The following is a 12373-nucleotide window of genomic DNA, read 5'->3' on the forward strand; positions in this document are numbered from 1 at the left end:
TTCCTTGATGGTCGTAAAGAACGAGGCGATTTTCTTTTGGTGGCTCTAGGATTGGGCATCTTCAAACAGGCTTTATATACCTTGGATTCCTTGCTACCGACTAGTTTCAGAGAATCCTTTACATAATTAGAATTTGCAGTATCAACTTTCGCAGGGAGGGAGGCTTTACTCCGCACGCACGCACTGTACAGTGGTCGACCCACAATGTGAAATTTCTGGGCAGGGTGGATGTATACCACACGAAGGTATTTCCGAGCTGGTATAGATCCACTGAGTTTCATTCAATAAGCCCGGGCGCTCATCCAAGGTCTCTATTATACATACAGTCAGCTGGTCACAATAATGAAACCTAGTCGATTTCGGCCAAATCAATGATGGCCTCGTCCCCAACATGGCCCGTTCGCCGCGACATGGCCCGACATGGCTGCAGACCCACTTACGAATTAAACGCGAAAAGGCGCTGCGGCAAATTTTCGGCAAACTGATTCTATTACCCAGATCATCTAGGCTCTATTGCCTTGGATGACAGGTAACGTATATTCCAGATCATCAAAATACCAAAACGACCCGGATTCTTAATATGGTGATGACGCTACATTGATTGAGGGAATTCTTCATTGCCTAACGAAGTACGGAACATAAAAATTATTGGAGCCAGTATATTTTCAGGCTGAGGAAGTAAAAGATGCTCTAAGTCTTCCGCGTTGCCGTACGAGTCCCACCCGGTGAAATAGAATATCGGCAGATATTGCCTTCTAGCAACTAGTTAGTCTTTCCTCGCTGGATCTCCGTATCCGCAGCCAGACGCAAGAAGATCAGAATTCCACCAAACGTTGGAATCTACATATGCGTTTTATACCGTCCCAAAGTCCAACTGAGATTTTATCGGGTTACTTGAGTACAACACCACGCAAGATGAAGCCTTTAAACTCGACCTCAAATTCCACTAGCAGGAAGCCTATATTGCTTTGACCTTGACAATGATGGTAAATCACGATGGCAAACTGTATATTACAGCTGGCAAAAATCAAAATATAGTGATCCCACCGTCCACAAGGATATCAGCGCCGGTAATGTAATTTCCTGCGGAGCTGCAAAGCAGAATAACGGCCCCCGTTAGCTCCTCTGGCTGGCCCATACGCCCGTAGGGCAGCCTGGTGACCCAGGTACGCCGATACTCTTCAAGGCTGTTCCCCTCGTTCAGAATTGTGTCCATGTAGCCTGGGCTGATGCTGTTGACTCGGATGCCATATCTAGCCCACTCCGCTGCCAATGACCCCTTAGCGGATATAAGAGCAGCTTTAGAGGCATTGTAATAGACTTGAGGTTGAGGAAAGTTCGCAGTAAAAGCAGAGATGCTCGCTATAAGAATGATACTACCTCCGTTGCCTTTTTTTGCCATAGACTTAGCTACGGCCTACGCAACGAGGAAAGCACCAGCCGTATTGACCTCAAACATCTTTCTCCAGTCCTTTGCACTTATATCGAGCGCATGAATAGCCTGCGTGATTCCTGCAAAGCATAGACCGATATCGATAGTGCCGAACAGAGCTTCGGCTTGAGCAACTGCTTCGTTCACCGCAGCCTCGTCGGTCACATTTACCTAGGTGAAGGTAATAGTGGCCTTGGGAAACTCGGCCTGAAGAGATTGGACAAGTTTGTCGCCCTCAAGAGGATATATATCGAAAATAGCTAGGCCCTCCAAGCCGTGTTCCAGCAATGCCCGACACGCGACGGAGCCGATATCACCCGCACCACCGGTGACAACTACGTGGCCTTTCACAGCGAAGCAAAGGCGTGCGCGTTCTGAAGGAGAGGCCTTGTTGGTAGGTGTCGGCGGAGCTGTTTTGGACGATACCGAGCCGTCGCTCAGCTGAATAAAGGGCAATGCTGTAGATCCATTGACCTTGGGGCGTGGGACGGTCATCACGATTGAGAAAATGATAATCTGTGTGGACAGGCAAGTGGAGGATAGATGTATAAAATGCCCTATGCCCCGGTGGAAGTGGAAGAAGACTTAAATGGTTTATCTGCTTACTGTGTTGTAGGCTGGTCGGGCTATGTCGGGCCATGTTTCATGGATACTGCCATATCAAACTGGTGAACCAGGAACAGCGTGCGGAGACAGGAGAGAGGAAGATTCTAAATGTGGGGTTTCAGCTTTAGAGCAAGCGGGGAAAAAGTGAAGCCACACTGTTCAGTCACGATTCACGGCGGGGTGGTCCGGTCTTGGCCTGATCATTCTGAGCTCAATATCAATCACGAGGTATCACTTCGCCTATATAGAACAGTGGGGCATTTGTTGTGGGAGATGGCCCGTAATAGTGGGTCTCGGGCCATGTCCCCACGCTCGGGCGACTACACCGGGGCGCAAAAGAGGCCTACTTTTCATTTGCCGCTCGAGGTATCGTTTCACAGCCTTGTAGATCTGAGCTTCCATTCCGGCTTTATCCATAGAGATATCCGACGAATGAAGCCTTACTCGGTTATTTCTCGAATAGGTTTTACCCCAAGACCATCTCGAAAATATTCCTAACCGTTTATAACCGTTTATCGTCTGAGTATGCGACCACCCAAGGACCTGTTCCAAGGTCAACAACTTCAGTCTATTGAATTGGTTCTCTCATCCGCTTCTAGCAGCTCAACTTGAAATTTGGACTATTCTTGGCTCTCTTCCTACCAATATATCTTGGTTCCGAAGAGCAGAGTTCCACAGAATTTCCCCACGCTTTCTCTGTCATCAAAAAATACCTTTATATTTACCCGACGTAGCCAGGGTCCACTTCCCCATAGGGTCTCTAGGTAATCCTTTGCCCATTGGTTATAGTCCCCATTTCATAATAAAAGACTGGGCAGTGGCAATTCCTGGCATTTATATTCCGGTATCACGCTGAGAAGCGCATTATCATCTCAAAAGTTTTGTGATGCAACTTACGCTCAACACTATACCTACCAGCCATGGGAAATCTAGAAAGACCGTAATCAGCATTTAGGGATGATCAATTCATCGAACATGCTACTCGACCCAATTTCTCTCACAATCAGAATGCCAAGTATATACCAAGTGTCGCTGATACTTCACCTCAGGTTTGTTCAATACTCACAGCTGGCCAGAATTGAGAATCCTCTTAAAGGAATACCGAAAGAAACCTTAATGGCTCAAGTCAGGGCATTCGCTACTGAGCATAGGCTATCGAACGAGGTCGATGTGTTCATCAAAGGTGTTTTGGTGGCACAATCTCCGATCGATTATGAAAATATATCTGAACTGCATGAGAATGATCGGGCTGCCCTGCGCAGGGAGGATGCTCATAAATGGCATCAGCCGAAGGCCCTCTGGTTCACTATAGCAGTCTGCTCTATTGGTGCTGCTGTGCAAGGCTGGGATCAAGTACGAGCCCTAGTTCATCGCTTACACAGAAATATACATGTACTAACAGGCTGCTAGACTAGAGCCAACGGAGCAAACCTTTCGTTCCCCACTACCTTTGGTATTAGATCACAAAGCGCTTATGATCAATGGATTGTTGGGCTGATAAATGCCGCTCCTACAATTGCTCAAGCCTTCATATCAGTGCATTATCCATGCGATATACGATTTTGGAAACTGATTTTCTAGTGGCTGCTTTCTGTCTGACCCTGTCAACAACCTCGTTGGACGTAGAGGTGCAATATTTGTTGCTGGGTGTTTCTCATTTTTCTTATGCCTAGGGTCCGCGTTCACCCAAAACTGGCCTCAATTATTTGTCTGTCGCCTCCTACTTAGTATTGGAATGGGTATCAAGGCTTCGACGACCTCGGTATATACCGCCGAGAACGCTCCTGTATAGATCCGAGGCGCTCTATCCATGACCTGGCAGCTTTACGTTACGTTCGGTATATTTCTGGGATTTTCGGCTAACCTTGCTGTGGTAAACACTGGTATAATAAAGATTCTTCCCTTTTCTTCCTTCTTGGAAACGTCGTGCAGTAGTGAATATGTTGGTTTTCGCAAGGGCAGAACTGACCTCACATGCATGATAGGCTCCATAGCCTAGCGACTCCAGCTTGGCTCTGCATTCATTCCGGCCATACCCCTGCTATGCTCAGTCTTTTTCTGCCTAGAAAGTAATTGACATCCCAAAATCAGCACCTGAAACATTATTATAACCAATATCTAGGTCCCCGCTGGCTCATCAAGAAAGGCCGTTACGAAGAAGCTTTTAGGTCACTATGCAAACTGAGATTTACTGAATTGCAAGCTGCAAGAGATCTTTATGCCACACACGTACAATTCGTACAAGAAAAAAGCATAATTGCCAAAGGCGAAAATCCATTAAGCCGCTTTAGGCAGCTTTTTGCTGTTCCAAGGATTCGCCGTGCCAATCTAGCTGCCTCCACCGTTATACTCACCTAATAGATATGTGGTAAGTGAGTTTCGAAAGTTTTCTATTTCCAAATATTAACACAATCCAGGAATCAATATCATCTCATTCTATTCTTCCAGTGTTTTCACAGTAAGTAGAGAGCAAACAAGCGCTTTTCTATACTTCTCTGCAATCCAAACCTTGCGTTGACAGATACTGATCGTGAATTATAGGAGGCTGGCGTATCCGAGAAAAATGCTCTCTGGGCCTCTTGGGGCTTCGGGCTGACTATGTTCCTTTTTACTTTCCCGGCAATAAAGACAATTGATACCTTTGGACGGCGCTCGCTTCTGCTCTCCACATTTCCACATATGGCATAGACGTTATTAGCAGCGGGCTTCTGCTTCTGGATCCCAGGGGATACGGGTAGTTCCGGTCGACTAGCGCCACTCGCTCTTTTCATTTTCCTTTTCGCGGCCATATATACTCCAGGTGAGGGTCCTGTGTGCTATCCATACGCTGCAGAAGTTTTCCCACTTTCTCATCGAGAAATTGGTATGGCCTAGGCGGTTTTCGTCAACGCACTCGGCTCTACTATCTTATCACTCACTTTCCCGTGGATGCGTATTGCATTTACTCCCACTGGTGCTTTTGGCTTTTACTGTGGCCTGAACATTGTCGCTTTCTTCATGATCTTTTTCTGGGTCCCAGAAACAAAAGAACTGACGTTGGAGGAGCTTGACTACGTTTTTGCGGTACCCATTGCAAAATTCATGAAGTATCAAGTGAAGGTGGCATTCCCTTACTTCTGTGAGCGATGGATACTTTGGCGCAAAGACGCCAAATTATCTCCACTTTATGACTTTTCAGAGACCAGAGTTGTCACCTATGGACATGTATCTCATTCGGATGCTGACCCTCATCCGGGAATAAAGATTGACGACGTCTGATCACCTCTGGAAGCTACGCTCCATGTTTCTGGTTATTTATGTCAGATCAAGGGACTGCCCTCCCATGTGTCAAACTTGATTTATGGCCATAGTTTAACCTATGTATCTCTCGGCTTGAATATTTCTCCAATCCATTTCTGAACATCTGTCACGCATGCTAGAAAGAAGGGCAGATCGGATGTCTCGCTGGCCTCTTCTTATACCACTCCTTTCACTGAAAGGTCTCAGAGAGTATAACCGAATATACCAATTACATTTTCAGAGCAAATTTAATTATGCTTCTGCCAAATTGTGGTTATTAGCATGATTTGAATGAGAACTTTCCGGTTCTGCTCGGCGCGAACCGACCGCGACAGGGGAATCAACCGAATCATTGGGGTTGAAACGCGCATGACTTCCGGTTAGCCGCAAAGGTATAACTGTAGGTCAAGTCCCTTGCAAATTGGAACTTCTACGGTGCTCTAAATGATATGTTATTTCCATAATAGAGCGAAAGAGCTTTTGAGTAGAAATCTGTCGGTGAATATAGTTCGGACTCTTTCACTAACTTCCCATGGAGCTAAAAGAGGAAAAACACAAGTCAATTCTTTGACCAGCGAGTACTCATCTCTCCTTCCCCTAAATCCCTTCCAAGGTTATTCAAATCAAAGGCCTCCCCGTCACACGCTGGAACTCTGCCTCTGTATGTGCCTTTAGTTTCTTATCCATTCCAGCAACTCGCAAATCCATCAATGCTTTCTCCGACTTGGGCCCTCCGTTCTCTCCATTCCAGCCCAGTGAGTACACACCACCACCCGATGCACCTGCTGTACCAGCAATGGGCGTCAACTCTCCCTCCACGGGGGAACCCCTGCAACGTCAGCCGATCCAGAACCGGGCGGATACAAGGCACTGGTTGCCAAGAAGACGTGACGCGCCGCGCACTCTTCGCGAGAGACGCACAAGAACCGGCCAAAAAGAAAAACAACCAGCCGAACAATCACGCCCACTACCCCAGGCCAGTGGTCTACTGCGGCCGTGTGCACCAGCCCCGGGAACTCATGGATGAAGCTCACGGAGGGAGCTTGGCAGGCCATCCTTTCCAAACCCAGCGTGAGCATGGCACTGATGTGACTGCGACGAGCTACACCCTTTAACTTCCAGGCTTGGAGATCATCACTGTGGATCTCGCCTTCCATGCCGCCAGCAAATACCCCCACCACACGACGGAGTCCTGGGGCATTCTCGAGGAGCGGGAGAAGGTTGACGATGAATCGCATGCGGGAATAGTAATGCAGGGATGTACTCAACCGCAGATCCTCGTCGGTGGCTGGAAATTCATTAATGCCCAACGAACTAGAAGACGAGACTAAATTCAGGGAACGCACCGAACTTAGCAGTCAACGAACCCTGCGTCATGAAGAGGATATTCAATGTTGATTCCCTCTTCTTGATAACCCGACAGACCTCGTCGACGCCACGAAGCAAACCCACATCCGCCTGGGCAAAGCTGATGCTTCCCTCGGGATTTAACGCTTGGCACTCAGCGACGATGCGGTTCCCGGCTTCTTGCGACCGCCCGACGAGATAAACACGGGGGCTGGATGCCTTTTGCACGAAATGCTTCAAGGTGTACTCGCCGATCCCGGATGTTGCGCCCACGAAGACGGCCACCAGGCCCTTGGGGAGTGTCGAGGCGATGCGGTTGTTGGAAGCGTGGACCGTGGAAAGCAACACCATTCTTGGATATATGCAGCGACTATGAAATGGCCAAGTAATTGTTCTGATGCAGTATTTAAGCCAAATCAAGACGATTTCTTGCGATTTGAGAACAGTTCGCGGTGCAGACTGGGCGGAGTTTCCTGGAGGTGGCTGGGGATACGATGCTTGCTCCAACGTATATCCATTTTATGCCTTTATTGCCTCGTGAGGAATGACCAAAATAATGACACTTGGAATCACACCAGAAATTACTCACTTATGGACTATTTCCAAGGTTTGGGAGGAAATATCCGATGCTACTAAATAGCGCACTTGACAGGCAAATGGCGTAGCTCGTATCGGAACTTACCCGCGATGGAGACATAATTCTCTGGGCCCAGTTGTTCTCTTACATAGGATCAATGCTGTCAATGGCATATGACGAGATCAAGGCCCGAATAGAGCGACAAAGGTCACTCGGGCAGGAAAGAGATGGAACTGGAAACTTTCCTCTGTACTGAGAACTGTCTCTGCACCCCTCGATCCTTATTGACAGTCGATCGAAACCTGGAAGGGTAGACCACATTTGACCAGGGGGGTTGACTATCTGGTTAGGTATGGAATCAAGAGGAGTAAATTATATGACTGATTTCTTCTCTACCCTATACCCGTATTTCCTACCTAGGTAATCAACGCAAATGAACTCACAATAGAAGGTCTTGCTCACGCTACCCACAGTCATACCATCTAGGCCCTGACCGTGTCTTGTTTCTCAGGTACCAACGAACTGGACGGTAATACTATAGTAGCTCGTTTCTCATATGTATTCCTTCAATGTATGACCAATACATTCGAGAAAATGGTGCATCCAGTCGGGAGATATAAGACAACTATTCAGCTCATCGAATCCGCCCAGCTCACTCCCACTGAACACCTGATCTGGAAATCATTCATCGATGAAGCCGTCAATCCAGAATACGCGGCTAGCTATATCTGGGAAAGGATCCATGACCGTTCCGGCTATTCTTTGGAGGAGGTCTTACAAGTATTGAAACGTGACTGGAAGCAAGTTGTCACGAAATGTTCGTCAAACCTGCATGTGCCTCCGTATTCTTTAACGTAATCGGTAAGCGAGTGGGACACCCTACCAAGTATATAGAATTCAAATCGATTTATATTCGCCACAACGCCTTTATATACAAAAAAAAATCTAATTACATCGTTTTGGACACTGTAATCTTCGATATCCTAATTCGTGGCAGTCGCTGCAGCGCGGCGGCGCTCGCTGAATTGGCTGCGAAGCTGCTTGATGAAGGTCTGCCGAAGCTGCTGATTGGGCTTCAGAGGCTTAGTGCGCCGTCGATATTAGCTCCTCTTGGACTAATAGGCCTTGATCTCGAGGTATCTGTCGATTAGATCTAGCTCGCTTTTGCTTCTGCTTCTTATTCGCTATGCGTAAATCCTTATTTTCATATATAAGGATCGTTGCGCTATATATCGCTAGTTAGCAGCCTTTGATAAACTGATCTAGCACCGCGTTAATTAGATTTAGTGGGCTATAGGAGCGATATTTTAATAGAGCTTTGATTGATAAAGCCTATCGATATAGCTATTTTAGATTTTGGGGCGTTTTTAGCGAGAATTAACTACTTTAGCTGCTCTAACTGCTCCTAGGAGATATAGGCGTATAAAGCTGAATATTAAGCTTTTCGATAACCCGATTTAGATTATAAAGGACTAATCTAGTAGCTACGAAGCTATTTTGAATAGTTATAGTATTATTAAAGGCTTATAAGCGAGTAATTAAGTAAATAACGAGAAAATCGAATTTATCGATATAATTAATACTATATCGTATTTACCTTTTAATTAAGCTACTATATATCTTTTTTAAAGATATAAAATAGCTAATATTAAGAGGCTATAGAATATACGATAAATACGCTAGTATATAAATTAGTATAATATTCGTATCGCTATATACTTTATCGAATTAAGGTATTAAATAGCTACTATAGCTATTAAGAATCAGAATGTTACGAACCAAGCCACCTCACTCGCGCCAATAGGAGTATAAAAGGAAACCAGAGCTAATCAACCCCACGGTAATGATATAAGGCGATAGTGGTATAGGTCACGTGATAATATACCACGATCTCTTGCTAAGGAATGATATATCGGATAGTATATCGATAGGACTACTATACGCCTATATATAGTATACTACAAGCGAGGGCATAGAATACTAAGTAAAGGATATATAAGAATACTTATTTATTATATATCTAGCTCTTCGCGTTCAACTTATATTATTAACCTTAGTTATAAGTTCCACTTAGATTATCTCGTTTCTACTATAATCCTCTTAAGATAACCCCTTTAGTAGTAAAATACCTTCGGTACTTCTACTACTAAGCACTCCTTACTTTAATCGTTCCTCGATACTTTAATAGACCCGACCTATATAAGGCCTAACGGATAAGGCAATAGTACGGTTACGAGGCCGGATATCGTTGATATTAGAAGACCCCTAGCCTTCTAATATAACTAGAAAGACCCGCGTGTCTTGGTATCTTGAGAGAAGTATACCTTCCGTTCCAGCTAACAGTCATAGGTGACCAGTGCGTAACACAGAAGCCGATATTTACCCTTCGTATAATTAGTAGTAGCTAGTATAAAGACTTTTTTAAGCTAGCGAAGGCTAATTTTATTAGTTATCTAGCTATTTTAGCTTACGTCGAAATATTAATCGGAAGGTAAATCGTCGAACCAGCCTTTAATATAGACCTTACCTTTAAAGATAATATATAGTAGTAGCGCCTATCTAGATATATTTATCGACTTAATTACTATGACCTATTCGCGATTCCTAGATTATAATAATAATCGCCGACTATAGTATTTAGACCGAGTAATTACTTTAGCTATTAAGGTAAGGCCTATTACGAAACTAGTCTTATCGAAGTTATATATATCATCGTATAGTATACTATTCTTATCGATTATCTTTCGAACGTAGTTAAACTACTTATAAATGATTTTTAGGTCTTTATTTTTAACGCGCCGATAATTATATCGACGAGAGAAACGAGTCTTAATTTTATTATATCGATTAATAAAATTATAGACCTATTTTTCGCTAATAGACTAAATAGAGGTAGATCCACGCTTAGCCAATAGAATATTAGCTATTTCTTATATAGCTACTAGCCGAAGAGCTACTCCGCGTAAATCTATAGAAAGAATCTATCGGAGAATCGATTCCTCTTTAATTTAGGTCAATTTCTAGCAGTAGACGCGTGTAGTAGCTCGATTTGGTTAACCTACGAGGCGGCGATATAGGGTTAAATATAGTATATCGAATCGGCTTGCTACTTCGCGAATTGAAGATATTTCTTGCTTCTAAATAGCTTCGATAGCTAGCAAGACCCTACCCTCCTATTTAATCGATTTTCTGGCTTTTTGAGAGCGATTTGGTGGCATAGTAGCTAGTTGAAATTGGAGGGTTCGCGAAGACAGCGCGATTTTCGCGTGGTGTCCCACTTGCTTATATGTCCCACTCGCTTACCGATTATGTTATCTCTACTAACCGCCCGATTAGTCACCAGGAGAGATCAGGTCTTGTCGCATTCACGCACCCTTCTCGAAGCTCGCGATGACTCGCACTGCTCTATATTAAGACGAAAACCGTCAGATTCCAATGTATCCGTTTATTGTGATCATACATGGGTTATCCCCCCAAGTCTCTTCGATGACAGTGACATGGATCCGCAGGTAGGTTTGTGCCCAGCTTTGATGAATCGTATTTAGTGACCTTTTACCCGCTTCTAGGGCCCTCTTTATGCTCTTCTAGAAGCCTTTTGACCGCTGCCAAAATATACGAGATCCGGTCTGTTTTACAGGCCGACGCATCGACGGATCAACTAAGAAACCTTTTCTTGCTCTCTCCTAGCATCCATTTGGCTTTTCGCCAGAGACATCTTCAACTATGTCCCATGACTGAAACCCCCGACAAGTGGAATGATGAGACAGAGAACAGAATCAAAACAGCGAGCGAAATAGATGTCAGTGTCTCAAGTTTGTGGCCTATCCTGCAACTATCCCTGACTAACACAATACCAGTACTTCGTCAAAAGACTGACGCCTGAGCCTTGTGATGGGCTGTTTCTAAGCGATGGTAGCCCATGGGACCAGTATATACAGCTGTTTATAATGAAGACCCGAGTGCCCGACCTTCCTCTTCCTGACCTGCTCCTACTCCGGACACACTACCGTATTGCACCTTCGTTGCATCTCTTCTATGTGGAGGAACGGATTGCGGAAGGATGGCCTTCGCCTATATTGTGTATGGGACGCTACCCCCGCACATGGATTATTGAAAGCCAACTTGATCATTTCGAATAACTAGTTCGCTTGAACTCAAACACACAAAAGGCTTTACGCTTTCTTTGGCGTCTCATACCAAGGTCCATACGCATTCAGTGCTACAGCGTGCTTCGGGGACTAGGCTGCCGGCTTTATCCGCGGTCTTTCACTGGTCTCGTACACCAGCTTCTGCTTGGTATGTATGCGAAAGAGTGCCGTGATTCTCGCAATGAGGCCGAAGCATTGCAACTGGTAGAACGACACACTTCCATTCCAGCCCCCCTTTGGGTGGATGATTACCAAGACAAGAATCGCGTTCTCATCATGACGGCAATGCCCGGGGATCCACTGGATTTGGTCTTCCACCGACTCTCATACGCTGAGCGCGAACAGCTGTCAAGAGATCTGAGAAATGTGGTATCACAGATACGATGCCTATCAAACCGAACCTCGTTTCCTTTTGGCAACAGTCATGGTGGTCCACTGATCGATCATCGTTTTCCGTCCGGGATGAGTGGCCCGTTCCACCGGATTTCCGATTTCAACTCTTTCCTTGTCCACTGTGCCGTGCAAAGGGAGACAAAGGCTAAAATTGCGGCCGTACACTCCCGTTCCTATCGGTCCGTGTTCGCCCATGCTGATCTACACCCGAGCAATATTCTCATTGAACGCGGTCGCCTCTCTGCTATTGTCGATTGGGAATGTGCCGGGTTCTATCTAGAGTACTGGGAATTCACCAAGATGATGTATGGAACACAGCATTTTAGGCCAATGGAAAGCATCACACGTGATGTATTCCACAATGTTAGCTATGAGGAGGAGTTGGAGGCTGAGAAGTTACTATGGTATGACACGCCGTTTGGTATATAAGACTCACCAAGAATTGATCTTGATATTGTATGGCATATTGGTGTTATTTTTTCAGCTCGCGTTGGAGTTGGGTCTGTCTATCTCGGGTGTAGAACCCTAGACGAGTCTCGATATTATGCAAAATGCCCCACAACCGTGTCTTCAATGCCGACGAGGGTATAT

At 45.3% G+C, this 12373-nt stretch overlaps 6 protein-coding genes across 6 annotated transcripts; 4 read left to right on the plus strand and 2 right to left on the minus strand.

Annotated features, from left to right (window-relative positions):
- Nucleotides 1–1027: 1027 nt before the first annotated feature.
- NUU61_000570 (uncharacterized protein) lies at nucleotides 1028–1927 on the minus strand (the record flags this gene model as incomplete). Its single annotated transcript, XM_056651154.1, has 3 exons — nucleotides 1028–1376; nucleotides 1422–1603; nucleotides 1655–1927. 3 exons carry the CDS (start codon nucleotides 1925–1927, stop codon nucleotides 1028–1030), a joined length of 804 nt encoding a protein of 267 aa, XP_056516004.1.
- Nucleotides 1928–3046: 1119 nt separating this feature from the next.
- NUU61_000571 (uncharacterized protein) lies at nucleotides 3047–3536 on the plus strand (the record flags this gene model as incomplete). The annotated part of the gene is made up of 2 exons (XM_056651155.1): nucleotides 3047–3391; nucleotides 3441–3536. 2 exons carry the CDS (start codon nucleotides 3047–3049, stop codon nucleotides 3534–3536), a joined length of 441 nt encoding a protein of 146 aa, XP_056516005.1.
- A 49-nt stretch (nucleotides 3537–3585) lies between these two features.
- On the plus strand, nucleotides 3586–3830 carry NUU61_000572 (uncharacterized protein; the record flags this gene model as incomplete). Its single annotated transcript, XM_056651156.1, has 2 exons — nucleotides 3586–3685; nucleotides 3712–3830. The coding sequence occupies 2 exons, from the start codon at nucleotides 3586–3588 to the stop codon at nucleotides 3828–3830; spliced, it is 219 nt and encodes a 72-aa protein (XP_056516006.1).
- An 18-nt stretch (nucleotides 3831–3848) lies between these two features.
- NUU61_000573 (sugar transporter) lies at nucleotides 3849–5296 on the plus strand (the record flags this gene model as incomplete). Its single annotated transcript, XM_056651157.1, has 4 exons — nucleotides 3849–3972; nucleotides 4161–4381; nucleotides 4727–4849; nucleotides 4913–5296. The coding sequence occupies 4 exons, from the start codon at nucleotides 3849–3851 to the stop codon at nucleotides 5294–5296; spliced, it is 852 nt and encodes a 283-aa protein (XP_056516007.1).
- A 639-nt stretch (nucleotides 5297–5935) lies between these two features.
- NUU61_000574 (uncharacterized protein) lies at nucleotides 5936–7015 on the minus strand (the record flags this gene model as incomplete). Its single annotated transcript, XM_056651158.1, has 3 exons — nucleotides 5936–6146; nucleotides 6221–6605; nucleotides 6664–7015. The coding sequence occupies 3 exons, from the start codon at nucleotides 7013–7015 to the stop codon at nucleotides 5936–5938; spliced, it is 948 nt and encodes a 315-aa protein (XP_056516008.1).
- A 3956-nt stretch (nucleotides 7016–10971) lies between these two features.
- On the plus strand, nucleotides 10972–12211 carry NUU61_000575 (aminoglycoside phosphotransferase family protein; the record flags this gene model as incomplete). The annotated part of the gene is made up of 3 exons (XM_056651159.1): nucleotides 10972–11040; nucleotides 11099–11321; nucleotides 11484–12211. 3 exons carry the CDS (start codon nucleotides 10972–10974, stop codon nucleotides 12209–12211), a joined length of 1020 nt encoding a protein of 339 aa, XP_056516009.1.
- Between the last annotated feature and the right edge of the window lie 162 nt (nucleotides 12212–12373).

This window comes from Penicillium alfredii (genome assembly GCF_028826965.1).
Source record: "Penicillium alfredii strain IBT 34128 chromosome Unknown utg000001l_segment0_segment0, whole genome shotgun sequence".
Lineage (NCBI taxonomy): Eukaryota > Fungi > Ascomycota > Eurotiomycetes > Eurotiales > Aspergillaceae > Penicillium > Penicillium alfredii.